The sequence below is a fragment of the Melozone crissalis genome, unplaced genomic scaffold (genome assembly GCF_028551555.1).
Source record: "Melozone crissalis strain CALT ecotype California unplaced genomic scaffold, PUWL_Pcris_2 ptg000004l_1, whole genome shotgun sequence".
Lineage (NCBI taxonomy): Eukaryota > Metazoa > Chordata > Aves > Passeriformes > Passerellidae > Melozone > Melozone crissalis.
Window position 1 is genome coordinate 40,965,547 of NW_026535782.1, and position 27,428 is coordinate 40,992,974.

A 27,428-nucleotide genomic window follows, 5' to 3' on the forward strand; every position below is an offset into this window, starting at 1 on the left:
AGAGTCACAGATGGCTTGCTCCTGCACCTTTAAAATTTCCTTCTTGAAGAATGTCCAACATTCCTGGACTCTTTTTCCTTCAGGACTGCCTCCCAAGGTACTCTGCCAACCAGGCTCCTAAAGAGGCTAAAGTCTGCCCTTCAGAAGGTGAAGTGGCAAGGTGGCAGCTCTGCTGACCCCTCTCCTTATTTCTCAAAGAACTGAAAACTCTACCATTGCATGATTGCTGTGCCCAAGAGGGCTTCCGACCATTGTATCACCCACCAGTCCTTCTCTGTTCACAAACACCAGACCCAGTGGATGCCTTCCCTAGTTGTCACCCTCACCAGCTGTGTCAGGAGTTCTCTTCCACACACTCCAGGAACCTCCTGGACTGTTTCTTCTCTGCTGTGCTGTACTTACAGCAGACACCTGGTAAGTTGAAGTTCCCCACAAGAAAAAGGGCCAGCAATGATGAGATTTATCCCATCTGCCCACAGAATATTTTGTCTGCCTCTTCACCTTGGTTGGGTGGCCTGTAACAGACTCTCACCTTATTGGCCTTCCCCCAGCTCCTACCCATAACCACTCAAGCCTATCTTCATCATCATTAAACTCTAGATAGTGAAAACACTCCCTAACACACAGGGCTCCCCCACTGCCTCTCCTTCCTCACCTGTCCCTCCTGAAGAGTTTCCATTGCAAGTTGTGAAAGTCATCACACCATATTTTCGTGGTGGCAACTACCAACATATCAGTGGTCCAGACACATACTGAAGAGATGATGGATGCCTGCCCCCTCCCACCAGTTCTGTACCTCACAGAGGAAGGTGAAGATGCCCTGATGTTCCTTGAGGAGCTTGGCAATTGTGAGGCTGCTCTGCTTGATCCCACCTAGCGGGTCAAAGAGGAGGTCACGGTTGAGGGTCCCCTTCCTCTCCTCCGTCCACACGTCGATCTCTTCCTGGTGGTACGCGAAGGTGCAGTTATCCCCGTACTTACAGTCCTGCTTGTTAAGCATATCTACAAAGCAACAAACAGCACACACCACCACACAGGCAGGGCGGCCCAGTCAGAAACTAAACTCTGTCTTGTCTTCTCCCACTGCCCATGCCTCACATGGAACTGAAAGCAAGAAAAGAGAGAGCTAAAAGAAGAATGAAAAGACATCTCCTCCCAAGTTCACCTATATCAAGACATTCAGGAGTTAATGCAAACTACTGAATGGTGACAATCTCCAGTAATGCTGCTATGAAGGAAACTGTCTCAAAACAAGAGGCCAGCTTTCATTCAGTGCCTGGCCTGAATAATGACTTATCTAACTCCTTTTAAAGCAAATACAGATGAAGTTCTCCCATAGGCCCAGCAGTAAGGAGCCATTTTAGCTTGGCTTTTGCAATCTCCCCACTCATTAGGTACTTTGTAATGACACTGCCTTGGGATACCAGTTTGGTCACACTGCCTGCATGTACTGTGGGATGGGCTGGAGCAAAGGAGCAGGCAGAGAATGCTTTTCCCTAGGCAGAACCACGGCCCTGCCATGGGGAGCTGGGTTGAGTGGGACTAATGTGAGCACATGTACAGGAGGCAGGTTCCCAGTAAAGCCCATGTCAGCAGAGCAGCTCTGAGCACTCAACTCACTGAGCCTTTGGAACTCTTCTGCTCCACCACTTTAGATGCTGCCTGCTCTCCACAATATGGCAGCTCATTGCCCTTCACTGTACTGAGCCATCCAGTCCATAGGCTACTGATGAAACAGGACACCCTAGAGCCAGCAGGCAACATCAAACAGAATTTCCCTCCCAGTCTCCCCTGGCACAGCCCTTTCCCAGCGACCAACTGCCACAGATCACCTTTGCACAGATAATAGGATCCTACAAAGTTGGTTTTGGTTGGGCGAGGACGGATCCTCTTCCAGGTCTTATCTTCAGAGCTCTTCAGCCTGCCCAGCAGGATGTCCCGCTTGCACTTGTGCTCCAAGCCTTCCCGATAGGTGTAATCACCAGCCTTGGGCCCTGCCAGAGAGAATAACCCCATCAGCCTGGGGAAAGCCAATTCCTAGTCTGTGCCAGTGCTCTGGTGGCAGAGCAAATGCATCACCTGTTTTGGGGTAGCAGATATGACAGGCTTGTTTGAAAACATGAGTAGACGCCAGGGGGTTCTTCACCAGCAGAGCTGTGTTGGGCATTACTGGTTCTGGCTGGGACAGCAGGTGCTCGGTGGCCTTGGGCACAGCTGGGTGACTCCCTCCACCAAGGCTGACCTGAGTGAAAACACACACACCTCTCTGTTCAGCTCTGCAACCACACAGGCAAGAGACCTCTCCAACCCCTGCCCCACTCCAGTCTCTCAAAACCTTTCTCATTTCCTCTCTCATCATAACGTTCACATCTGAAATGACATTTCCAAGAGATGACTGCAACTTTTTCAAAGAGAATGAACACTGTGGTGTGTTCACTTCAAAGACAGGCCTCTTTCCTACTGGTAAGAGACCTCAGTTTTCTATCACGAGCCACAGAACAAAATGCCCTCCTCACTCCTTCCCGTTCCTTCCATCACAATCTACTCTGCAATGAAAGACTTTTAAATCAACCTTATCCCAAGCTACGAAAAAACCCAAACTGCTTATCAGTCAATCTTCAGGGGTATTCACATTAATGTTAACAGGGCCAGCAGGTGACAGGAACTCAAGAATAACTTTTGTTCCAAGTTTACTAATCCTCCCCTTTTTCTCAAAGACTGGAGATATAGGACAGAGGCAGAACATGTGGAGAAGTCTCCTGACGGGGCAGAGAGCAACAAAGAACTTCAGTAGCCTGAAGTTGAAGTTGGCTTAGTCTGCCCCATCCTTGAGCATTATGTGGCTGCCAGATCCAGTGGGATCCTGGCTTCCCTGACCCCCTGCTGACCCTACAGCCTTGGTCACACCACGTTTACCTTGGCAATATGGAGTTATGGATAAAAACAAAGATGGGACAAATGTCTTCCTGCTGACTCAGTGGGAATCTTTACCTGCCTTGCCACAACATGGGAGGCAACACTCACCAGGGCAGGGTAAGAGGAGGGGCCCAAATTACCTACATTACCCAAGTGACCACTACCACCACCACTACTACCTTGGTTCCAGAGCACCCTGGGACGTCAGCACGGGGCAGTAGCTCACTCACCACTGGGGCTGGTTTTTGGCTGCCAGGTGGGTGTCGCAGTTCCTGAGAGCTAGTTTCTTCTGGGCAAAAGAAGGGGAAAAGAGCCCCACAAAACAAAAACAATCATTTCCCTCTCAGAGGCAGTTCTTCTCACAAAGAAAGTTCTACTTTCTTCCCAAAGCATCTGTCTATACTCAGAAAAACTCTAGGAAATGCTTTCTTGTCCCCAAAATCCTACTGAACCCAACTCTTTGCTGCTGAGAACTAAAGTGGCAACCCAAAGCTGAGGTGAATGTGAGTGTTCCAGTGCTGACTGGCCAATCTCTGCTGTTCTCAAAATACTTTTGTTGCCAATATACTGCAATACTGGGAACAAATTAACCAAGAATAAGCCCACTTCCCTCCTGAACAGGAATCAACTTAGTCTTTGCCCACCATCCTCCACAGCTTTTCTCCTTATGACAAGAGAGTTCAGAGCCCCATTCAAGAGGACACTCATTGCCCTGAATCTAGAGATGGGAAGGACCTACCTTGGCCTCTACCATTCTGCCCAGCACAACAAGGTCCTGCATCATCTAAAACAGTCATCACCATCCTGCTCACTTTGTGCAAAATGTCAGAGTCATTGAGAAGGAAGGTGTAGGAAACATGATATAGTCCAGCAAATTGTGCCAAGGGAGGTGTTCTGGACACCAACGCAAGTTCAAATCTCATCATTCATCATTATACACCCTGATGTTCCTTTCTCCTCTTAAAATTTCACTCCATGCAGGTACTGGTTATCTGGGATAACATACCTAGCTTTTTCTCATTACTTTTGAGCTAAACATTATCAGTTACTCTGTCCAAGACAATTCACTGCTCTCTTCTACATTTATATTCCTGTTCTGCCACACTAGCAGAGAAAGCTACAAGACATATGTCCTCAGCATTGAAGGAAATAATTCTGGCATGCATTCACAGCTAAGGCAACAAAAAGCCACATCACCCTGCACCTACCAATGGCAAAGGAATCCAAGGTATCCAGCGAACTCCTGCTTGTCCCAAAGGAGTCCAGGGCATCAAGCCTTGTATCTGTGTATGGAAGCAGATCCAGGGAATCCAGCGAATCTAAAGTGGAGCCGCCACTTCCTCCTGGTGGGGCCTCGAAGGCATCCAGGACAGAGGAGGAGGAGAGCTGCTTGGTGGGATCCATCACCAGGCCAAAGGAGGCAGGTGGCAGAGGGGTAGAGACAGGGATGCTGGCTGTCACAACTGGAGGCAGCAGCGGAGTTCCCCCCGGAAACACAGGAATCAACTGGGGCATCTCTGTTGGTAGGCTGGTGGGAATGGTGCCCTGGACCAGAGACTGCAGGGGAGCAGGAAGGAGGAAAAATAGCGAATTAGTATTGAGGAGCAAAGACTGAAAAGAGATGTCCTGGTTTTGGCCAGCACAGAGTTAATTTTCTTCTTAGTAGCTGGTACAGCACTGTGTTTTGGATTTAGCATGAGAATAATGTTGATAACACATTGATGTTTGGGTTATTGCTAAGTCATGCTTACTCAAAGTCAAGGACTTTCCATTTTCCATGCTCTGCCAGTGAGCAGGTGCACAAGAAGATGGGGGAGAACATGGCCAGGAGAGCTGATCTGAACAAGCCAAGGGGATATTCCATACCACAGAACATCATGCCCAGGATATAAACTGAGGGAAGTTGGGCAGGGTCACTGACTGCTGCTTAAGGAAGGCTGGGCACTGGTCAGCAAGTAGTGAGCTGCTCTACTGTGCATCACTTGTTTCTCTTGGGTTTTATTCCTCCCTCTCCTTTTCTATTATTATTGTTGTTGTTAATATTGTATTTTATTTTGTTTCAATTATTAAGCTATTCTTATCTTAAGCTACAAGATAAGACACAAGTTTGGGTTTTTTTCAATTATCCTCTTCACTGGGGAAGGGGCAGGAAGAAAGTGAGTGAGCAGCTGTCTGGTACTTAGTTGCTGACTGGGGTCAAACCATGACAACAGAGAGCAACAGGCTCCCAGTGAAGGGCGTGTTGTACTAGCTGGAGCAAAAGGATACCTGGCAGCTCAATCCACCTGCAGACTTTCCACAGTCCTCCCAATTTTTCTGTACTGCAAACAATCTGGACCAGGATCTCTAAGGAGGTGTTGAGATACCTGAGCTCATTAGTCTGCAAGGCAGTGCCCTGCGCTGGGCACTTAAACTAGCTCAGGTTGAGAGACAAGGCAGCTGCGTACACCCAGTGCAAAGGTCAGGGTAATGACCACAACCTGTGGCACCCCTCACCAGGGCTTTTCCAACATGAAAGTCATTATACCGCCTCCAGACCCAAGGTGGGTCACATAAGCAACACTGGCAACTAAAATCCAACATAAGTATGAATACAGATTGTTTATGCAGCTCCCAGACCTGTTCAATGAGCTTAGGCTGAGTGCAACCGGCACAAAATACAAGGAGATTAGAGTATGCCCACTGCATAAAATACATCCATCATTCCTTCTTCACCATACTCCTTTTACTACTCTCAGACTACTACTTCCTTCAACTTCACAGACATGAGAGACCAGGTGGAAGATGATGTCAGGGAAGGGCTACCTTGGGTATATTTTGAGAGGCAGCTCCCTGAAGCTGCACACAGCAAAGCATGCTTGGAGAAGGACTTTACGTACTCCAGCAGCAGAAATAAAGGAAAGAATGAATGAGTTTTTCCAGAGGAATAGATAGGAGAAAAGAATTACAGAAAGAGAATGAGGGGCAGCATGCACATCTCATGCTCCAAGGACTTCCAAGGAACAAAGAAGCAGCACACACATGCAGCACCCGCTCTTACCAGAGGGTATGGTGTCCCTTCAGCAAGTGAATCCAGGAGGGAGTCTAGTTCTTCCCCAATGATGTCCCCATCTGTGAAGTCCTCTGTGTTCTCAGGCACTGGCAAGGGTACACAGTCTGGAGACGGGAGCAAGCTGGCAGCAGGAAGCGAGGTGGGCAAGCCCTTTGCATCTGAGTCAGGAGGCAAAGGGGCCAGCCCCTCATTCACAGGGATGGAAGTGGCCACAGGAGCTGGGGGGCACTGCAGGTCCATAGAGCAGTCTGTGATGAGAGAGAAACAGAGCCAGTCACCAGGAGAGCCTCTTGCAGGAGACAAATAGAGCACAACATGGCAAAAACAATATTGTACAACTCCCTCAAATCACAAACACCAAATATGCCAATTTTCTGAGAGGAGAGGCTCTACTCTGAAGAGTACTTGCCCTTTCATTTTTGTTCCCACTCTCCAATGGCTCACTGAAATACATTCTAAGGGCCAGTGCCCAGTCTGACTGTCAGGATTTGGCAGGCACCTACAGCAACCAAGAACAACACCAAACCTGTGGCTGAGCAGTTACCAAATTCATTATGACCAGGACTAAAGGCCAGGGGCACGTAATACAATTTCTCTGTAACCCACCACCTGGTGTTTTTCTTTAACGTTCCTCACTAATGCATTTGGCAGAGATCACTGCCTTCTCTACTCCCCGGAGCTTTGATATCCCAGCTGAAAGCTTGCTTACTTGCACACCCCCTCTAAAAACCCAGGCATCCTAAATGGAAGAAGACAAAAAACACAAGGCCCTGTTGAGAGGAGAGTCAGAGACTGAGTGGTGAGAACAGGTTCTGCTGTGTGTCCCAATGTCCCAATGTGTCCCAAAAATCCCCATCAGACTCACTCAGCTGTCTTTGCCCAAGTAAATTCCCTGCTCTTCAGTCCTTCCCGATGTCCAAAAGTGGGAGGTTGCTACTCATTTTCCCCCTCAATATCTGATCAGCAAACATGCCCTTGGGGACTCATGTGAGGCAGGGCTGAGACAGGAAAGAGGCAGTGGTTTTCCCTAATGTTTCTTCCCCTCTCCAGTACACTACTGAAGTAGTAAGATGTTCCCATCATGCAATATAAACCTCTGTTAAGTGAAGTTAAGGTTGCAAGCACATGTTCTTCACAGAAGAGCTTTTATTCTCAAAAAAATTAAAGGTTAAAAAAAAAGTTCAAATGTTAGAAATTTGGAAAATGCAGCATTACATTTGCAGTTCTCAAACCAAGCACCCAAACTACCTTAATTCTGCCCCTGTGCAGATGTCCTGGAATAAAAGAAAAGAAGTAAGACAAAGGTGCTACTTTCTTCATCGATATTCCATTGGCTGCACTGTAACTGCAACAGAGTAAGGCTATAAAAGCAAGTCAAAGTTTGGAAGGAGAGACAATAGCTTTTATTAGAAAGACTGATAAAATTGGGAAAGAAACTAGACAAGCTTCAGAGACACAAAACTTGATCCAGCAAGAAATGCTGCATCCTGTCTGTAGCAGGTCTGTTCGCTCAGCTTCCGTAAGAACTTGGCCATCCCTCTGCATCAGGCACCAGGCGAGTGAGCCCTGCTACTGGCTGCAAACTCAGAACTTCTTCTCAGAGAGCTCAGCAAATTAGCAATTCCAGCAAACCCCCAAGTCCTGAACAAAACAACAGCAGAGATGACAAACACAGGCATGCCCCCTTATCTCTAACCTCACCTGGAGCACAGCACCAACCCCTGCAACCTTTCCTCCAGTATTTGTTGTGAATGGTCCACATGGATGGACTTCAGCAAAGGTCACTGTGCAGGGCACTGGAGGCTGAGCCATGACAAAGACAGGGAAGCAGGGGAAGTGGCAAGGAACAGACACAGGTCCCTCTCCACATCCTCAAGCATGCCATTGAAGGCAAACACATGCTGTACCTTATGGGCTCCAACACAGGATTTTGGTGTGCAGCTGAATGCATTTCCCACAGGCTGTGCATGTCCTTAGTTTTGCAGCTGCCCCACCAATCAGGCTCAGCTCCAACCCCATGCCCCCTTTGCAATGACTTTCTCATCTCATCTCATCTCATCTCATCTCATCTCATCTCATCTCATCTCATCCTTTGGTGCAGAACCCCCAGCCACCAGGAAGCCAGCTATCCAGCTTTTCTCATGGCTGGAAGCTTGGCCAGATTCCCTGCAGTACAAAGGGATGGCTTGTGCCTTCCCATTTTTCAAATGTTTAAATCTGGAGTACTGTCAAGAACCCTACAGAGGCCAACAAGAAGTTCAGAACATGCTGGAAGGGACGGGGACACGTGCAGCGGGGAGCAAAAGGATGCACAATGACAGGGCCCCAAAGGATCCAGCAGTTCAGACCTTCTCTGAGGAATGAATGAGGCCCTGCATTTTCCACTCAGACTGGGAAGCAAAGAAAAGAGGCCCTCACACACCCTAAGAGGCCCTAAACCCTGAAATGCTGAATGCATGACCAAAAGGCAGACAATAACATGAGATCCCCACAGCTCAATGCATGTGAAGGGCAAGGAAAAGAGCAGGGACCAACAGGTTCCACTACTTGCAAGTGGAAGAGGGAAGATGTCCATTCCCCTCTCCCTGACCACCCAAACACTGTTATTCCTTCAGCCACTTCCTCCTACTCTACTTTGTCCAATTTTTTTCCCTGTCTCTCCTTTCCCATTCCTGCTTTCATCAGGACACCAGATCTGCTGACCTCACTCACCAGCTGTGATACCCCATCTCACATACTCTCCTTACAGAATGCTCAGGCATCCTCTGCATTCCCCTAACTTTTACTCCATCTTAAAAGAATAAAACAGCTTTCTCTGATGAGCAGCTCCACAAGCACACCCACACCTGCTGATTTCTGCCCCTGCCATCACAGTCAGCCCCGCTATTATCGTAAGGCCAACAAGGGGCTTGTCCATACACACCCATGAACCAAGTCTCTCATACCAAGTTTCCCCAGCTTCTCTGGCCATACACCTGCCTGTCCCCGAGGGGCAAGCAGAGAGCTTTTAAAAGCACTGTTTCTAACTCTGCTCTCCAAAACAGCAGTGGTTCCCTGGTGCATTAGCTGGCCAATGGCCATACTGAGCCAGAACTGAGCCATGATCTTTCTGCAGGACTGGGCTGAGTTAATCAGATAACTTCAAGCAAAACATGGAGGAAAAGGCTTCAAGAGTCTGCACTTTAAAACAAAACAACAACCACAGAAATCCTTGCTAAAAAACTCTTCTAATCTGAAACTCTCAAGGTACCCAGCACTCACAGTCGTCCTGGTAGCACACCATGCTCAAGGCAATTTGATAACATAATTCCAGTGCTTTTACAAAGATTTCCTAGCAGTAAAGGTTCTGTCTGCCTGATCTGCAGTAAAGGTGGCATGCTGCTCTTACACCAAATCCAGATTAGATAAAGAGCTTACTGGATGTGGTCATTCGTTAGTCTGTAGGAGGAGTCCAGTTAATTTTAGCACAGCAAGATAATGTGAAAAATTCTCCTTAATTCACAGAACTGGGTCTCATGATCTCATATAGCAAGCAAATACTAAACTGGCATTCAACAGAGAACTAACATGCTTTCCAAAGCATCCTAATCATGAAATTAGTTACTTTCTATAAAAAGAGCAATTGCTACTTGTGGTATTAAGTCCTCACACTTACCTTTACGCACACAGAGCTACTTTACAAAGGAATGAAGACTGATGTGCTCAGAGGCAGAAGTTCAGTGCTCCAGCACACAAGGTAGCAAGCCTTTCTACAGGGGCAGAGTTAAGGTCACTTGTTTCCCAGCATGAGAAAAGCAACCCTGTTAATCTTCCTTCTCCTCCTGGGTGCCTAACCCTGAACTCGGCTCTCCCAGGTTCCTCCCAACTCCTTTGTTTTCAATTCTTCCACCTCAATGTCTTGGAGGACCACATGCACTCAGAGCAAAACAACCTTAACTTCACTTTATCTGGACTGTTTTGTCTTGGAGCAGAATTTCAGAAGCTTTGCCAAGAGCAGCTTCAAGAAAGCACAACTGGAGAGAGCTGTGTACCTCAGCAGACCCTTTTAACTCCCAGACACATCTCTCACAGGGCCTGGACAAAAAGCTGGTTTTGCAAGAAAAACACTCCTGCTTTGCACCACTTTTTCCTTCTCCCAGTTACCAAAGTTAGGAGTGTGCAGAAGAGATACAAATGCAGATGATGAACCTCTCAAGCCTGCCAGCCTGATCACATACCATACTGAAGCCACAAAAGTCTGAGGAGATATCTTTACCTGTTTCAATGTCATCTATTGAGCCCAATCCATTGGAAGTAGCCTGCAAAGAGGATGTAGGAAAAGGGAGACAAAAAATATTGTGAGAAGGTAATCTTTAAATAGACATCCATACTTTACATATGGGACTCTTCACTACTCCTTCTTTTCCTTTATGGCCTCTTTCTGTGCTGGAACAGTAAAATCAATGAACTTTAGGAGGCCATTGATCCAAGGAATCTATTCATGTTTGCCTTCAGCAGATGACAAATCCTTTTGCTACAATAAAACCGTGTCTGCACAATATCCAACCATGTGAGCAACTCCATACATAGAACAGGGTATTTCATGTGTGGATGAGAACACTGTGTCCCAAGTCCCAGGACACATCAATTGGTCAGCCCACTGCATGGGAGATCTGATTAGCCTGATCTTACACAACGTTCCTCTTCTTAGTTCACATATTTTGCAATCTAACAACCACAGACTTCTACAGCAAATTCAAAACAGGAAAATGCCTCTGCCAAGACAACTGCTGACTTGGAGCTCAAGGCAAGGAATAAATTGAGTCCATATTTTACAGAAACATAAATAGAGGTAAGTACATGTGCCTTCAGATTAAGCTTAAAAAGGCACAAGTAAAGCATTTGTCTTGTAATATTGCATCTATTACAGTGGGGTTTGCACTACTTTCAATTCTTATAAAAGGAAAAGATTTTGAAATTAAAAACTCGGCGCAACTAATAAAGAAAGTTGACTGGCCTTCCTAGAAAGATGTGAAGCCAAATCACTGAACAGTGAGAGGTAAAGTAGTTCTTTAGTAGTTTGTTGTACAAAATTACAATGTTTATAGTTTTCTTGTTTAATTGCCTTAAGGAGCATTGTGGAATACCAAACAGCCTGTAAAAACAGCAAGTGCTTGTTGGGACTTTTTCTTGCCCAGTGGTAGACCAAGGAAACCAGAAATTTCTTATATTTTACCTTAGTATTTGTACACTGCCCTGCCCAGCTGGGTCTCCCAGGACAATACAAACAATACATAAACTGTGTATGTACCTTACTCAGTACATCACAGGATTTAATTCTGTATGTTTCTTCAGCAGTTGCACTTTCTGACTTTTACTTAGCATTGTTGTTAGACATTCAAAACTTGAAAACAAAAAATTATTTAAAATGCAAGAGATAGCAAACATCTACAATAACTAAGAAAAATAACCATCATTGGTGATCTAATTACCAACATAAAAATTATGTCCGCAGAAACGTTTTCAAAGAAATTAATTTCTTGGAAATATCCCTTAAGAGCAGAAAACACTAATTAAAACAGTTCAAACTTAAAAGACAGTTATAAATTTGCATGTAAATAAAACTTTAAAGCATTCTAGTAGCACAATCCATAAACAGTAACAACCACAGGATGCAAACTCTACCTGGTTTGATGAATTGATTGAAGTGCCATTACTGAGTAGTGAGAATGTTTCCAACTCCTGCTGCAAGGAAGAGAGAGGTCTTAGAGCAGAATTCAGCCTGTGAATGCTCATGAACTAGGTAAAGCTGGGTTACAATATGGTTTCCTTCCAAGCACTGCCCAAAAATAAAAGTCACCCCGAAAGGTTACTCCACTGTGACACAAGAGTGCACGTTTGTCAACACTGAAAAGGGACATTTAATTGTTCTGTACACCTCAGAACATCCAACCCACAACCAGGAGGCAAAAAACTTCCTTGAGAAACAGATGGGTTTGCTTTTCGTTAAGAAATTATTACTTTGAGAAGACATTACCACACTGGAGTGAAAGCTGGAACTCAACACAAAAGATCAAAAGTGTTAACAAAATACCAGTCACAGAATTTCAAATAAGAAAAAGCATTCTAGAGTGTTTAATTTTTAAATTTCTAACATACAGGTGGTTTAAGCCCATCTCAGCTGAGTAACATGACAGTGGCAAAAAAGGTGGCAAGGCCAATACAGTGAACAGCCACAAAAAGTATTTCCACATAAACTTCCCTTTCTTTGAGACAGAAACATTTTGGAGTGTGGAAAGCTGCTATGAGATCAAGGAGTTTTCTTAGTGTAGGCAAATCACACGTGAGGTTTGTTGGGGAGAGGATTAACATGTTACAGCCAGATTTACCCTAAAAGCTCTCTGCAAACCACATTCCCACCAATCATTCCGCCTCATGCTACAGAGGTGCCCCTCTGCAGATGGAACACGCTGTTCATTTAACACTGCCGTGCCTGGGGCCGAGGATGCAAACACAAGCATCAGCCTCCACTACTAGCTCATGTTCTCTGCTCCTGAAAGCAAAATCTGTGACCAAGGCAGCTTATGGGAGAGCAGCTTTATCCCTGGCAGTGGCCTAACGCCCTCTAGCTCCATCCCAGGGTACACATTTAAACACCTACAGCACCTCCTTGTAAAGTAACAGATCCAGTCACTGGGGTCAATTAGCTTCTAACCAGGTGTGTACCCATTGCTCTCCCAAAGCCAAGCCTTTCCCCCACCACAAAGAAGTGTACACCTAGAAAAGGGGCAGGAACCCTTCATGATCCACTGCACTACAAAACCAGCCATGCCTCCAAAGCAGAGGATCCCATCCTTCTCATCTCATAACAGGGAGAGGATTGTGATGCAAAACCTGCTTTGGGATCAGGTCACACGTTCCTCTCCTGCAAAAACACAGCAGGCATCTGCTGTGTTGGAAGTTTCTCCTGCAGCACCAGCTGGGGACTCAGAAAACATCCTGGCAGTAGACACAGAGCAGCACTGGGGTTAGAAATGGATCAAGGCAAAGTGAGTCAGAGGGTCAGGACAAGGAGGGTTGCCAGCAGCCTGCTAGAGCTTGCAGGGTTGTGTACACATGTCTGTAACTGCAGAACAGCACCTACCACTTCTGCAAAAGTAAAATTTGTACAAGCAAAGGATAGCCTTTAAGACAAAAGAAGTCATACCTGAGGTCTTTTGTATGCTTTTCGAACCCTCAGTCCCAGCTTCTGAGCAAGCTCCTGCCCCAGTTGTGTGACACTTTCATCCTGGGGGCAAAACAATTGATGGGACACTTTCAGTTTTGCCTTTTTGTCACACAGAACAAAAAATAAAGAGGAATGCAGTTATGCACATTGGGCTGCACCAAGCCTCAACTTCAGACAGCAGCAGATAGATAATTTCCAGAACAGCCTCAGAGAGTCCAGACAGACTTCAGCATTCTTGTCATTTAGTCCTGCCAAGATGCTGCAGTTGCACCAGGAGTTTTGCCCTTCACTCATTCAATGCTGCAGAAAATCAGAATCAAGTACCTGCTTCCAACAAAGCACCCACTCTGTGAAAACAGGGTTCAGGAGTCCTGCGGGCAAGTTGGCGGAAGGAGCTGCCAAGGCTGGCAGCTGATACAGCTTCCACGAGGTCTCCATCCCTGGGAAGGAGCCTGCATGTCTTCCCTCTCTGCTAGCTGCAGAGTTAATCATCAGTTTTGATATGCAGACAGTACCCACTAGCCTGTTTTGCTTGTTTGTTTTTAAAGCTGAAACCAAGTCTCAGTTTTCAACCTACTAGCTAGAAGGCATTTTGACTGTCTCCAGCTCCAGCTAAACTGCCTCAGCTTAGTCAAGCAGATCTTGAGCTTTCCCTGTTGTGTAGCATTTTACCATCCTCCCTGCCCAGTGTCCATGCCCACTCACACACCACCATGGGCTTCCTGCCCAGACTAACAACCTGCCACAGTCTTCTACACTTATATATCACCAGCAACTGTTTCCTTCTGTTTTCCTCTCTCTCCCTGTTTGCAAAAATATCAGAGTACTTCACCAGTTTTTTCAAAGAAGAAAAAAGGTATCTATCTGCCCAACCTGTTGTGATAGCTCACCTTAACCTCCCAGAATTTCCCCCCTCATGTCCAACCTTGAAGCTTGCCCTCTTCTCTCTACTTGCCATGCTGGTCTTTCCTGTCTCCTTCTCCTTGCAAGTTGAGTCCTTTCACTTTCAAGGGCTGAGAAGCCTCTGGTTCTTCCAGCCCACCATATCAGTAACTTTTCCCTTCAATCTGGAGTGCCACTTTTTGATTGTGTTCCCCCACACCTTCAACATTAGACTTGACACTATCTTCACTGAACCTGGTGAAAACAAAATCTAGCTTGTCTATTCCTTCTTCTAAAACACCTCATGCCATACCAAACACAAGTGTACCACAGAGAAGTATTAACTTCACCAAACTGAGAACTTCTGCAAACTAGCAGCATTGAGTGTCTGCACCCAGAAATAAGTTAACTCTGACAGACAGCCAAATGAGTGGCACATCCTTTATCATCAGAAGTTCTAAGACAGGCTCTGTTCTGAACACAACAAAGTTCTCAGCAATTACAGCAATGTGAAGATGGAAGTACCCATGTGCTCCAGAGAGTAATGGAAACAGGAGTGAAATGATGGATAGCATGAATTGCCTTTGATGCAGAGAAGGCTTATGATTTCTGTTAAGCAGGTAACAAGACAATGTTAATTTATGTTTGTTAATTTACAAGGCTGAATTGTTTAGAATAGGAAACACAGATCCCTCAATATGGAAATTTTTAGGCTGAACTTTCCTGGCACAGAGAAGTTTGATAAAGTAATGATAATAATGGCAGCTATGTAAACATAAATATATAGTTAAAATATAAACTAAGTGGCTCAGCTGCAATGTAAAATATAGCTTTGAAAGAACACCTACACTAGATGCTTTTGTTAATCAAGGGTTTGTTTATAAAACAGTTCCTTGGGACTCCCCAAAAATGATATCTTTAACATGGTTTGGTCACCCTGTTCTGCCCAAGTAAAGAAGCTAGAATTTACAAGCACAAAAGGAATAACTAACTGCTAACAAGGCTTTCAAAGATTGCTTCTATACCACTAATAATAAGGGAAAGTTAACTTCTCCTGCTGAGGTGGAAGCATTTTTCTTCTAACAACATTACTGTGATGGATCGGAACCAACATCAGCAAAGTGCTCACTTGAAGCCATGTAATCACAGTTTGCTTTCCAGATCAATATCTGGCCTAAGAGGATGCTCAAAAACACTATCCTAGGAAATAGTGGAAAAAATATAGGAAAATATTTAGCACCTAGTGTATGCAGACAGTCCTCTCTGCATGCAAAAAATTACACACCCCTGAACACAAAAATAACTGTGCCATGTGATGTCAACAACACCTTTGCATGTTCCTCAAGAAATAAAAAGCTTGATCACTTTGCCTTAGCAATCAGTAAGTGAAATGTGAGACATTTATATCCAACACAGGAAAACCATACAAGTTTTCCTTTCAGAGCTCCAGTTCCCATTTATCCTCGTCACTTTTATTAGAGATAAAAAACCAGCCAATTAAAACATTCTCATGGCTTTAGTTCACCTTTTGTTAGAGTAGGGGTTTGTTCTTCACAAACAGACCATGAACCTGCTATCACTAGCTGGTGTCCCTGGCTGGCACTATCTGTAAGAGGTAACTAGGCCTGAAGAAACATGTGAGGACAAACAACTTTGAGCCAGAGAGACAGAATTTCTGGGCACAAGCATGTTCTTGGGAACAGACAAAATTTCTCTTCCACTATCCTCTTGCCTCACACTAAGCATGTTGAGGAGACAAAGATTGTGAGCCACAAAACCCAAGATGAGTTGTATGTCAAAAACTTACATGTGGGAGGGACAGCAAGCATCGGCTGTTGCACTCATACGCTTCTTTGTGTCTTCCAAGTTCATTTAAGGAACGGGCTTTCCGGAATAGCGCTCGGATGTTCTCCTTGTCGAGGCTCAAAGCCTTCTCGCTGTCTTCCAGCGCCTTCTCATACAACCCCTGCATGGAACAGACCACCTGCAGTCAGCTGAGGCACAGCAGGCTAACTTGTCCTTCTCTGTGAATGCAAATGTTCTATCTCTCAGCAGAAAGCAGGAATACAAGCAGCAGGTGGAAGTACATACGTTACCTCATGCACAGACCAGTGTGCAAACACACCTACATTAAAAGAACATTTTGTTAAATCTTGCAGAACTCAAAACACTTCAAAGTCAAGGAATGACAGAACTAAGGTTGCTTGAGCAACCTTATCTTGTCTCCCCCTCTATCCCGAGCATGTTACACTTGAAAGTCTTTAATTATGTGACTGCTTGCTAATTTTCAAGGGACTCAGTGTCCTTACAAACAGGACAGGCCGGCTCTGCGGTTGTGCCATGAAGAAAAGCTGTTACATGCCTGAGTAAAATGGAAGCATGCAGCCTTTCAAAGCCTGGGTATTTCAGAATCCCTTTCCATGTGTGTGCTGCACAAGTTCCTTCAAGACCCAAAGCCTTCCTACTGTCTTCCAGTGTCTCAATGGAGGAGGCAAGAGCCTCCAGAACAATAAACAGTTTTCCAGAAAAATACTTGTTCAACACTGGAAGACACTGGACAGTTCTAACTCCTCGCCACTGAAGAGCAGAACTGCACTGTTCTTAGAACCTTAGGCTTGGCCCCCTCTCCTCACATCCTTCCTCTGGTCTTGCAAGACATAGTGCAATTGTGAGGAGAATGCAGACTTTTCAGTGCGTTGTTGTCTCCTCCAGTGTTTGAACAGGGAGTGGACAAAACCAGCTGAAATATCTCATGACATCTTTTCCAACTGCACAGCACTGTAACCCTGGCTCCTGGGGATGACTTGGGAAAGCACTCACCATGGCAAAGTAGCAGGCAGCTCGGTTGACATGGAGCTTGCAGAGGAGTTCCTTTGGGATGGTCACCTCATCAGAGGCTGCATAATCTGCCACATTCAGCCCTTCCACGTACTGGACCAGGGAAAGCTTGAAATCCTTCTCTCGGAACAAATCATTGCCCTCTGCAAACAAGTTTCTCACCAGCTTCTGCAAAAAGGCCTGGGCAGCAGGGAGAGAACAAATAGACTCAAATGGATATTCAGAGACAGGACAGGCTTCCCAATTTCCCATTCCTTTCTGTATCTTTTAGCAAACTGCTTGCCCACTAAGATACTCCTTCACCCCTACCCTCCTGTAAAACATCAGGGTTTTTGGTAGAGGAGAATAATCCAGTCAAATTCCCATTCTTCTTGAGTACTTCAGTGTCTTCTCCTTTCCCTGAAAGTTGTCATCATCAGAACCTTAAAACTTTAAGTCACAGGTAAATTGTGACAGAGCATCCCACATTCTTCACTTTTGGCATGTAAACTAATGGCTGTACAACAGAACAAATCTTGCTAACCAGAGGGCTCCCAGCTTCAACAAACAAAATCTCCATTACCTCATAATCTTCTTGGCTTAGGGGTAATGTGGACCTGAAGAAAAAGAAGAGAAAATACTCATGAAACAGGCATCTATGCAAACAAGGGCTTTTGTCTGATGAAGAGATCCTTTTTCTAGTCCTGTGCTGGTGATCTCAGTAAGTTACTGAACATTTTATCACTGCAAAGGCAGCTGAGGCAAAGAGAGCACAGTTAGGGAGCATTATGCTCAGTGACACTCACAGTGGTGTCAAGCGATGGTCACATCTAAGAGGGACTTGAGACTAGAGGAGTCTTATTTTCATTTCTTTTCTGTGCATACATGATCCTCTGTAATGTGCCTTCTGACAGTCACCTAAAAAACCCATCTTTAATAAAGTCCCATGAGAGACTGCCATGAAGAATACAAGTGTATTTTATGTCCATCTGGCTCTAATGAGACCAAGAGACTCCAAGACCTCTTCAAATTCTTTGTGAGACCAGAGACACACACAGAGATAAATGCAATCACTTTTCTCTGCCTAAACTTAGCCACATGCCTTTAGGCCTACCCCACAAAAGGAAGGGAGAAAACAGTGCAGGTTCAGGAGTTCAGTTCTGAACCTCCACACTTTCTTGGCCAAGGCTGAACCACAAACACTGGCAGAGCTTGTGAGGATAACACCTACCCTACAACAGCACTGAAACTTAAGAGAAATGTTCTGTTCTTCAAATTGGACTACCCAATTCATCCAGGCTTGGTTCACATATATTTATTGTTTCTCTTCAAGAACAAATCAATAGGCCCTAGAGGAATCCTCAGCACCTTTCATAGCTTTTCTCACCCACAGTGCATACATGATCTTACTGGTTACAGAATAAACATGTTTTAGATTTCACCTAATCACTCCTTAAAATTAACTACAGGAAATGTCATGGCTTTGTAAGAAATATTCATGCTGCTTACATATTTGGACTCCCTCTTTCACATCAAAACAAAACCAACATATGGCACTGCTCCTGGTTCAGAGTGCAAGATATGCCCCAGGTGCATGAACTATACCTCATATTTCTAAATTATTTTCTTCCCCAGAATCTCGTGCATTTTTATAAGTGCTACCAATATAAATCTCACTATTACCTCTCCAAAACCGGGCTACGAGCCCTATTTAGTCTCAGACTGGGATGAAAATATCATGGTCATATTACAGGATACAAATATGTAACATGGAAGATCTAGGGGGTTTCCTATTGTAGTGGCACAGATTTCAGGCATAATAATTGCAGGACACAAAGCAGACCTTAAAAAAACCTGAAACCTATCTAATTACAATCTTACTACTTCCTTACTCACCATGGAACCTGGACCTGAGCTTGAGGCCTCTGCTAAGTCAAATATGGGAGGGAGAAATACTACTGTATCTGATAAAGAAGTACTAGGATTTGTAAATACTACATGAGCAACTTCAAGCTCTACAAGGCCACATGACATTCATAGAGAAGTGATCTGAAACTCTACATTGCAGGTTGGCACTTGTAAAAGAACCCAGGTTATCTATTTTTCCTATAGGCACCATATGGGGGGCCTAACAAGTTATGCACCTTGTTTCCCCACCTGCAGAGCTGAAACACTATCTCCCTTCCTAACAAAGGTGGGACAGCCTTGTTAAGAGAGCATTTTGAGATCTTCATGATGAAGATGATGTAGAAGATCCAAGTACTATTAGCATTATGCTGACTGTAAAGATAATCCTGGAACTGCAGTGGAGGGCAAAACCAAAGGAAATTAAAATTACAGAATTTTAAGTTAACAGGACAAGAAACACCCTGAAAAAAATCACAGTCAAAATCCTCAGGACAGTATTTCTTTCCCATGCAGCAAACCCAAAGCAGTGAATAGGAAAAACTCAGTTCCTGCAATCCTCAACAGAAAGATGACCACCTCCAAATCCACGGGGAACACTGAGGTTGTCCACTTACTGAATGAACTGAAGTCCTTTCTCTATTTCTTGTTTTCTCTTCTGCCTCTCCATTATGGTTGCTGTGGAGGAAGAAGAAAAAGAAACAACACAAAGTGAGTCATTTTAGGTCTTGCTGGCAATTAAACAGCAAAGTATTTTGTTTGTGCCTGAATTTACTACTAACAAAATGTTCCAGACCTGATGCCCTGAACAGCAAAGCCCATGATTTATCCACACTGCAGATACAGCACGGCAAGCAGCTCGCTACCAAGTATCTGCTTTTTCTCACATGCCACTGACAGGATGCAGGGGCAAAGAGGAATTACTTCAATTTGAGCTCTCTGCTTAGGCTGCCAGTAAATAAAGCAATGGGAACCAACTGTTATCATGACTGCCTTCTAGGAAAGGGAAGAAACCAAATACCATCTTTGCCTGCACTGGCAGTCATTTCAGGAATTTGTGCTTAGACCCTCCCATGATACACAATTCTGACCACTATTTATCTGGGACAGATTTAAACTAGTTTGCTGCACATCAAATATACCTTATCTACACAAGGTTTATGGAGGTACAGCACAAAGGGAGATGAAATTGTTTGCTGTGGTCCACATAAAAGCACAGCACTGAATCCATGCAATGTGGATTTCATGCTGAAAACAAGCAGACAAGAGCAGCACAGACTGGGGAACACTTTGGAGAGCGAACAGAGCCCTATCCTGCAGTGCTTTAAACTGGGGTGGGCAGCACCCTTATGAAGGCTCAAGAGTTATCTGCACTTCATCCTCTGCAGTTTGGAAGTAAATCTTGGAATGGTTCCCCAGTGACCTTTCTCCAAGGTACACAGGCCTGTAGCACAAGAAAAGAATAATGAAGGCAAGAAAGGATGGCACTTTGTGGTAAAACTGAGCTGCTGATGACAGCAAATTTCACATCAACCAGCTGTGACCACAAATAATGCTCAGCATTTGAGGAACAGGAACTTGGGGACAAAGGCAGCAAGTACAGAAACACTGAAATGAGATGGAGATGAAGACCTTGTACCTTCCCAACCCAGGACCGCCTCTAAGAAAATACTAAAGTAATTTCTCCACCTCTACACTACAACAGCTTGGAGAGGATTATCATCCAGCTGCTACATTAAGACCATCTCTATCATCCTAAGATATCTTGCAGTATTAATGACACAGATTGAAGGGGCCTTTAAGGTACATAAGAATCAATTCTGACAACCCAGCAAGCCCTTAACTGATTGTGCTCTGTGCCATGCAAAATGTAGAACTGAACTGCCCTTTACCAACAAGAAGAGTGGGGGGAAGCAGGAAAGACTGGAGTGAGAGAAAGTGGCAGCAAAAGGAAGCAAGAACTTGAAAGTGATACTTTGCAGTTTCTAAGTCATCAGACAGTAAATTTGGGAGCAACCTGGTTCAAGCAGCAGGTAGGAGACTTTAAGCAGCTGAACTTGGAACAGGATGGGCAATGCAGCAAGAAAGGGAAAGCCAATAGCCAAGGTGAGGGATGACCAGCATCTCTACAAAGGCTTTTAAACAGAAGTGATGGAGAAGAGCTGATACACTTCAGTACAACATCAACAGAAGGCCTGCATTGATTCATAAATAGCCTGGATAATGAGCAATCAGGAAGAAAGAAGGAAATTTAACAAGGAGATTGTGAGGTTAATATGATCACTAACGATACAGGCAGACAGGCTTGAGACGTAGACAAAGAGAGAGATAATTAATTTATTTTTTTATCCCTGTGTGAAATTCTGCAAAGACAGAGGAAGAAAGAGAGAACAGAGAAGCGGAAGAGGAGCAGAAGGAACCATTTCCACAAAGGCAGCAGTGGAAGACATGAAAGGACAGAGCCACCCCAGATCACTGTAGGGCCATCTGAGACAAGAGTGAGGAAAGGGCCTCCACAAGAAATGACAAGAGAGAAACTCTGGGGGAGAAGAGAAGGCAAAAGAGTCAAATGGACCCTCCCAAAGGCTCATGGGGAGAGCACAGGGAGGAAGGAAGAATTTCTAGCTAAATACACTAAAAGTCTTGAAGCATTCCAAACAGCCTCACCTTGGACCCCCACCTATGGCCCTCTGTCCATAGTCTAGAAGCTCCATTTCAGCGCAGGTCCAGGTCCTGCCTTGTCTGAGCTATGCTGTAGGTGAACTAGTCCTCAGGTCTACCTCTGGGACAAACCTCAGACCTTCATTGCAGGCAGCTTGTCTCCAGTCCTGTCTCTGGCACCATCTCCTACCACTGGACTCACTGAGTGGACCTGGACTAGATTCACCACCTCATCTTCTTTGGGACTGTTGATGCACCACTCCTATTGGCATCTAGTTCTGCCTACACTGTTCACATGTGGTGGACTGCAGCCTGTGAGTGAGGGCATTGCTGGTGACTGCCATCACCTTCTGCTGCTACTCATTTGTCCTGCCTGGAGGTGCAGCCCTGTTCTTGCTGCTCCCTGAGTCATGCTGGAGGGAACGTAAGTCAGGGAAGTGAAGCAGAAGCCCACAGATCTGATGAAAAGGGAGATTATTGGCTACCGTGAGGAGGGCAGCTGAACACTGGCTGGTCACCACCAAGGCAATGGCTGCATTCCAAAGATGCCAGGGCACACCTTTACAATTGTGTATATCCACAAAACACATCATCACCTTAAAAAACTTTCAATACACATGGTCTACTTCTGTTTCTGAGCTTTAAAACACTCTGCAAGGAGAGGAGATCCATACCTGTTCTCACAGCTACCCTGACCCCACTGCTAAAACATCCTACACAGCACAGTGTGAGTCTGTGTTACAGTGAGAACTGATTACTGTTGCTTGCCCAGAGAGAAGGGCATTCAAAAGTTACTGACCCAAACCTGGAGTGCAGCCAAAGGACTACTGGGAATGGCTACAGAATGTCTCCTTTCTAGAGTTACCCAACTCTTCTTGCATCCTGAAGCTCCCTTTCTGTTTTTTCCTCTCCACGTCACTATTGCCACTGCATCCAGCATGAATATCCTCATCCTTGTTTCACCTGGATGGCTGACCAGCCTACTGCATCTCTGTAAGTTCCACAATACACGGCTACAGTTTGCTCCTTGTTATAAAACCCTGGTAAATGAGAACCTTCTGTGCCCTGCATGCTGTTGGTGCTCTGCAGTTCGACGCTCATCTTCCAGAGTGAATGTTCTTCAACCCAAAACCCTCCACTGCCTTCTTTAAACATAAACCACAGGCCTGATCTCCACTCTAGACTGTTGCTCCCTGGTACTGCCCCACATTCCTCCCTCCCTGCAAGTGGGTGACCAGCTTTCTCTGCTACAGGTCTGTCACACCTCCAAGCTTAAGTCATGACTTTGCACATAAGACTCACCCCCTCATGGCAGCACCTTCAAAGAACTCACCATGTGCTGCTACCCACCAACTTCTTGCACATATCTCAGGAACAACTACCTTTCTTTCCCCCTCAATGTGACTCCATACCAACAATCTCCTTCACGTGTGGCAGATCCTTCATCTGTCCTGCCTGCCCCAACCACTGCAGGAGGCTGCCAGTCAGACTCCTCTTTTTGCTCCTCACACCTCCTCCTCCCACTACCTCACCAGCAAACCCAGTCACTTCTGTCTCCCCCATCATTCCAGCCTCTTCACCATGTTGCATTTAACACTCAGACCAAGCCATGCTCTTCTTACACCAGCAAACCCAACACACAGTGAGCCACCCACATTAGCAACACTTCAGTTCTGCTGCACACTATACCACAGCTACTGCATAATTAATTTTAAGTGCAAAGCTTGTTTAGCTTTTGTTTTCTTGAGCTTTTAAATAATTTTAGAAACACAGTAGAAAACATTTGATGAAGCACTGTGTATAAGGATCCCTTTTCTCTCCCCCACCAAATCTCTCTGTCCAGACTTGTCCACTCAAATCACCAGCAAAATTCAAATACCGAGTATTTATATCTCCATTACAAAACTCTCATCCTTTCAGTCCAGAGACATTTATCCTCCCTGGACAGAGGTCCAGCATCGAGAGAAAACTTTATTCACAGTTTGTCAATAAATTACAAACCATTTGCCAGAGAGGAATATAATGCTACAGACATGCAAAACAGTTTTCTTGCCTTAAGAAGGAAGCATGAAGCAGTAAACTGGGTGACTGAATCACAAATTGGGTGGATATCTAGATGGGTAGATGGTAGAAACACGAGATGAACGGAAAGACTTGAATTCATCTTATCAAGGACACAGCTCTTATTCATAACCCTGTCAGAACTGAATTTGGGCAAAGTTTTTCACACTGTATTATAAGATGGCAATGAGCTGACACTTGATTGACTTCCAGGCATTGACTGTAACATTTCAGCTAGAAATAAGCACACTCAGATGCAAGTTGCAGGTTGCAGAGCTGACACTGGAGCTGCCCAGGAAAAAGGCTCCAGGATACACTGGTCTGAAACATGGGAGTCTTTCACTGCCTGAAGTTTGGCCACCTTAGTGGTACAGCACAATAGCTAACTGGGCACACATCAAGTAAAGGACAAACTGCAGAACCCACTACAAACTTGGGCTCTTGCTCACTCCTGCAGCTGCCTTCTGCCATGTTGCACTCCCTGGGTTTCATTACTTCTCTCAGCCAATCGCTCTTGGATTCCCCACCACTGTGCGGTGCCCACCAGGGCAGACTCCTGTGTCCCTCCCCACACCCGCCGCCCCAAGGAACTTCCATGGCCACCATCTCACATCCCAGCACCCCACTAGTGCCACGCCTGCTTTGCAGCATCACTGGGGTCGCTGGGGTGTCACCAGCTGCACCCAGCAATATTCACTGCACCCAGTGAATGCAAAGTAAGGTAGCAACAACCAGCTCACCCCCCAGTGAAAATAAAAGCTGTGACTCTTAAGTTTCCCTGAGAGGGGGATGGTAGTGGGGGCTAAAGTCCCAACTGACCACATCAACCCCCATTACCTCATTTTCCAGCCCCTTCAGCCTTGTGTTCCACACATAACCCTTCCATAGTAGCTCCACACATAACCACTCCATACAGAACACCTTCATGTACCACAGGCCACCCTTCCTCCTGCCCCCACAGCAGCGCAGCCAAGGAGCAAGGAGAGAGCTGTGGGCTTATGCTGCCTATCCCTAAGTCACTTGCTCTTGGGTTTCTGCCCACCCAGCTCGCATTCCTGTGCCTCATTTAAAAAACTAAATCCGGGGGCTGGTTCCCACACGGACGGCGCGGGAGCCCTGGTTCGCTCCCTCCCCCCGCTGCCCGCACTAGGCCGCGGGTCCCCGGCCTTGCGTAGAGGCCGCAGCCGGGAGAGGCGCCACCTCGGCCGCTGGAGCGGAGAGGGGCCGGCGGCGCCTCCCGCACCCCCGCGACTCTGCCGAACGCCGGCACCCCGGCACTCCAACACTGCAGCCCTGCTGGGAAGGGTCTCCCAGGGCAGAAGACATCCATGTTTCCCCGGGAAAAGGAAAACAAACCAAAACATACTCTTCCTCCTTCCCCACCCCCCATCCACTTAGATAAAAATCACGCGTCTCCAAGAGTCTGGGAGACAGCTTTAAGAGGAAAAAAACCACCAAAATCCAATACATAACGTCCCCTGCCACCCGGAAACTGTCTAAACATTAAAGAATTAAAACCAAAACAAACAAAACCCAAAAAAGCACAGTCTTCTTATTTGATAAACTTTAGGAGACCCCACGGAAGGTCCATCTAAAAAGCAATTCCAAATGGGCTTCTCTGCCGTTTCATGGGGTTTGGACCAAACAAGAGGGGGAAACTGCAGCCTAAATACAGACCAGAATACACATCCCGAACGTACAAAACACAAACAGGCACAAACGCGATTAATACTAAGTTTTCCACGTAAACCCAGGGTCTTTCCCCCTAGCTATGCAATTTTAGACTACCACATTTTTTCCAGGGGGTGGGATTAGGATCTTTGACAATATTTTTTTTTGCAAACCCCACATTTTTGGCGGAAGAGGGTTTAGCTTCAAAATCTCACCCGTATTATTTTTCACCACATTTTCTTTATATTTCCAATTACACAACCTTTCATCTATGCAGCTACTATCTGAAACCTTTACTTTCTAATGAAGCAACATCCAGAATTTCTTGTTACTCAAGTCCACCCCTTTCTACATACACAAACACACAGAGAAATGATTTAAGACAAAAATAATCCCCCCAAAATAATAATAAAGAACTCACCTCTCCTCGGGTTTTCCCTCCCACACTAGGCATAAACTTTCCTTGATAAATGGTATTGTATTACTAGAGATATTATTAATGTATTATTACTAGAAGTAATAATAATAGTAAGTGCTATTTAATTATAGAAGGCAGCATTCTGCTTCTGGATCGGCTGCCCCTGCAGCTCCCTCCATGTGCCTCCTGATCTCTTTACTTTCATTTCCAGGTCTCGCTCTCTCTCGCTCGCTCTCAGCTGCACCAGCAGGAGAAAATGCCTCCCTGCATATCCTCTGGGCCCTAGAGGCTACCGCTTTCCATTACAAAAATTCACAGATCTTTCCCTCGAGGCTGCTTTTGAGATTCTTTAAGGTAAATTAGGCTTTAAAAACAAAACCAAAAAAAAAATCTAAAAAATAAAGCGCTTCAGCAGTCGATTCTCCGTTCTAATTTTAATGAAACTTTTTTTTCTTCCTGGTTGTTTTTGCTGATACAAAAAAATATACCCCAAGAGAAAGCAAAGCTGCCTCTGCAGAGGGAATGCATGCAGACGAACGCGGGGAGGAATTGTGAGACCCCCCCTGGGATTATCACATCCGTGAAGCAGTGACCCTTGTGCCCACCCATTTCTGTTCGCTGGACGGGGGCCAGGGCCATCGCTGATGGCCGAGCAATAATCTGCTCCAGCCAGACCTTCCTTACTCCACCCTGCACTGCTGAGGGGGTGCCATGTAAATAAAATAATCTGAAAACATAAATCTTTTGGTGGAGGGGAATATGTATTAAAAAAATTAAAAATAAAGAAAACAAAACCAACAAAAAACAAAAACAAAACCCAACCAAAACCAAAACAACAACAAAACCAAACTAAACACAAAAATAAAACAAAAAAAAAATTAAATCTCAATTAATATTATATTTTATATGCCTGGATATTATACAATCTACATGTATTTTATATATATACACACATGTAGATTGTACAATATATGTTATATAGATGTAGATGCATATACGCAGCATTAATAAACCATATTAATATTAAATTTTATATGATTGCGTAATATACAATCTACATATTTATTATATCTATGTGGATGCATATATTTTTTTATGTTTATGCATAGACATGTGAGTTTAGACACTTTTTTGAATTGGATTTTTTGCTTGTTTTCATCCCAAATCCTCAATATTTTCCGAAAGTGGACTGAATCTCCAAGCAGTCCATGCTAGCAGAGCTCCAGGAAGAGAACTGCTGGTGGAAAGGGAGGCTGAGTGGGACCTGTTCTACCATGGGTTGTGAAGATCCAGATGCACAGACCACTTTAGCTGGGGGGTCACGCATCCCCACCCAGCTCCACTAACTTCAAATAACCCTCTGCAAGGAGTTCTATGCTCCTACACCCTCCCTGGTAGAATAGTTTCCCTCTCCCTAAAGGATTCTGTCTGTCCTTAGATTAATAATTTCCAGACTGACACTGGCTTAAATTACCAGCTTTTTCCCAATCTAATCAGTGACATGTTTAGTCCTGAGTGTCTCACTTCTCTATTTACAGTGACCCACAAGAATGTCAGCTTGTGCTTTGCAACGGTGTACTCTGCCAAGATTCAAAGGCAGAGAGAAGGAACATCTGAAGTATACTAGCCTTGCTTGATATTTAAAATGCATTGATCAGAAAAGGAAAGACTTTATTATAATGGGTAGGATTGGCTTCTGACAGCATTGCCAACACAATAAACTGATAATTTATGAAATACAGGCTGTGACTTGTATAGTGTACCTTATGACACTGGAGAGCATTATCTAATGCTCTTCACAATATTTTATTACAGTGCACATTTTTAGGTATTGGTTT

General features: G+C 45.0%; 1 protein-coding gene across 6 annotated transcripts in view; it reads right to left on the bottom strand.

Moving 5' to 3' along the window:
- The window catches only part of ZC3H7B (zinc finger CCCH-type containing 7B), a 44,005-nt gene extending 17,977 nt beyond the window's left edge, over positions 1–26,028 (bottom strand). The window contains exons 1-14 of one of the 6 annotated variants that reach the window (XM_054278158.1): positions 25,594–26,028; positions 19,397–19,457; positions 17,458–17,491; positions 16,878–17,075; positions 15,865–16,023; positions 13,155–13,235; positions 11,633–11,692; positions 10,224–10,266; positions 5,957–6,216; positions 4,125–4,473; positions 3,096–3,202; positions 2,080–2,242; positions 1,833–1,994; positions 797–1,002 (exon numbers count right to left, since the gene is read on the bottom strand). In XM_054278158.1, the coding sequence (XP_054134133.1) occupies positions 797–1,002; positions 1,833–1,994; positions 2,080–2,242; positions 3,096–3,202; positions 4,125–4,473; positions 5,957–6,216; positions 10,224–10,266; positions 11,633–11,692; positions 13,155–13,235; positions 15,865–16,023; positions 16,878–17,075; positions 17,458–17,491; positions 19,397–19,449 (1,875 nt within the window). In that variant the 5' untranslated portion in view covers positions 19,450–19,457; positions 25,594–26,028. Of the gene's footprint in view, positions 1–796; positions 1,003–1,832; positions 1,995–2,079; positions 2,243–3,095; positions 3,206–4,124; positions 4,474–5,956; positions 6,217–10,223; positions 10,267–11,632; positions 11,693–13,154; positions 13,236–15,864; positions 16,024–16,877; positions 17,076–17,457; positions 17,492–19,396; positions 19,458–25,593 lie in introns of all 6 variants that reach the window. The other 5 variants (XM_054278139.1, XM_054278181.1, XM_054278148.1 and 2 more) reach the window with 5 other exon arrangements.
- Positions 26,029–27,428: the final 1,400 nt, after the last annotated feature.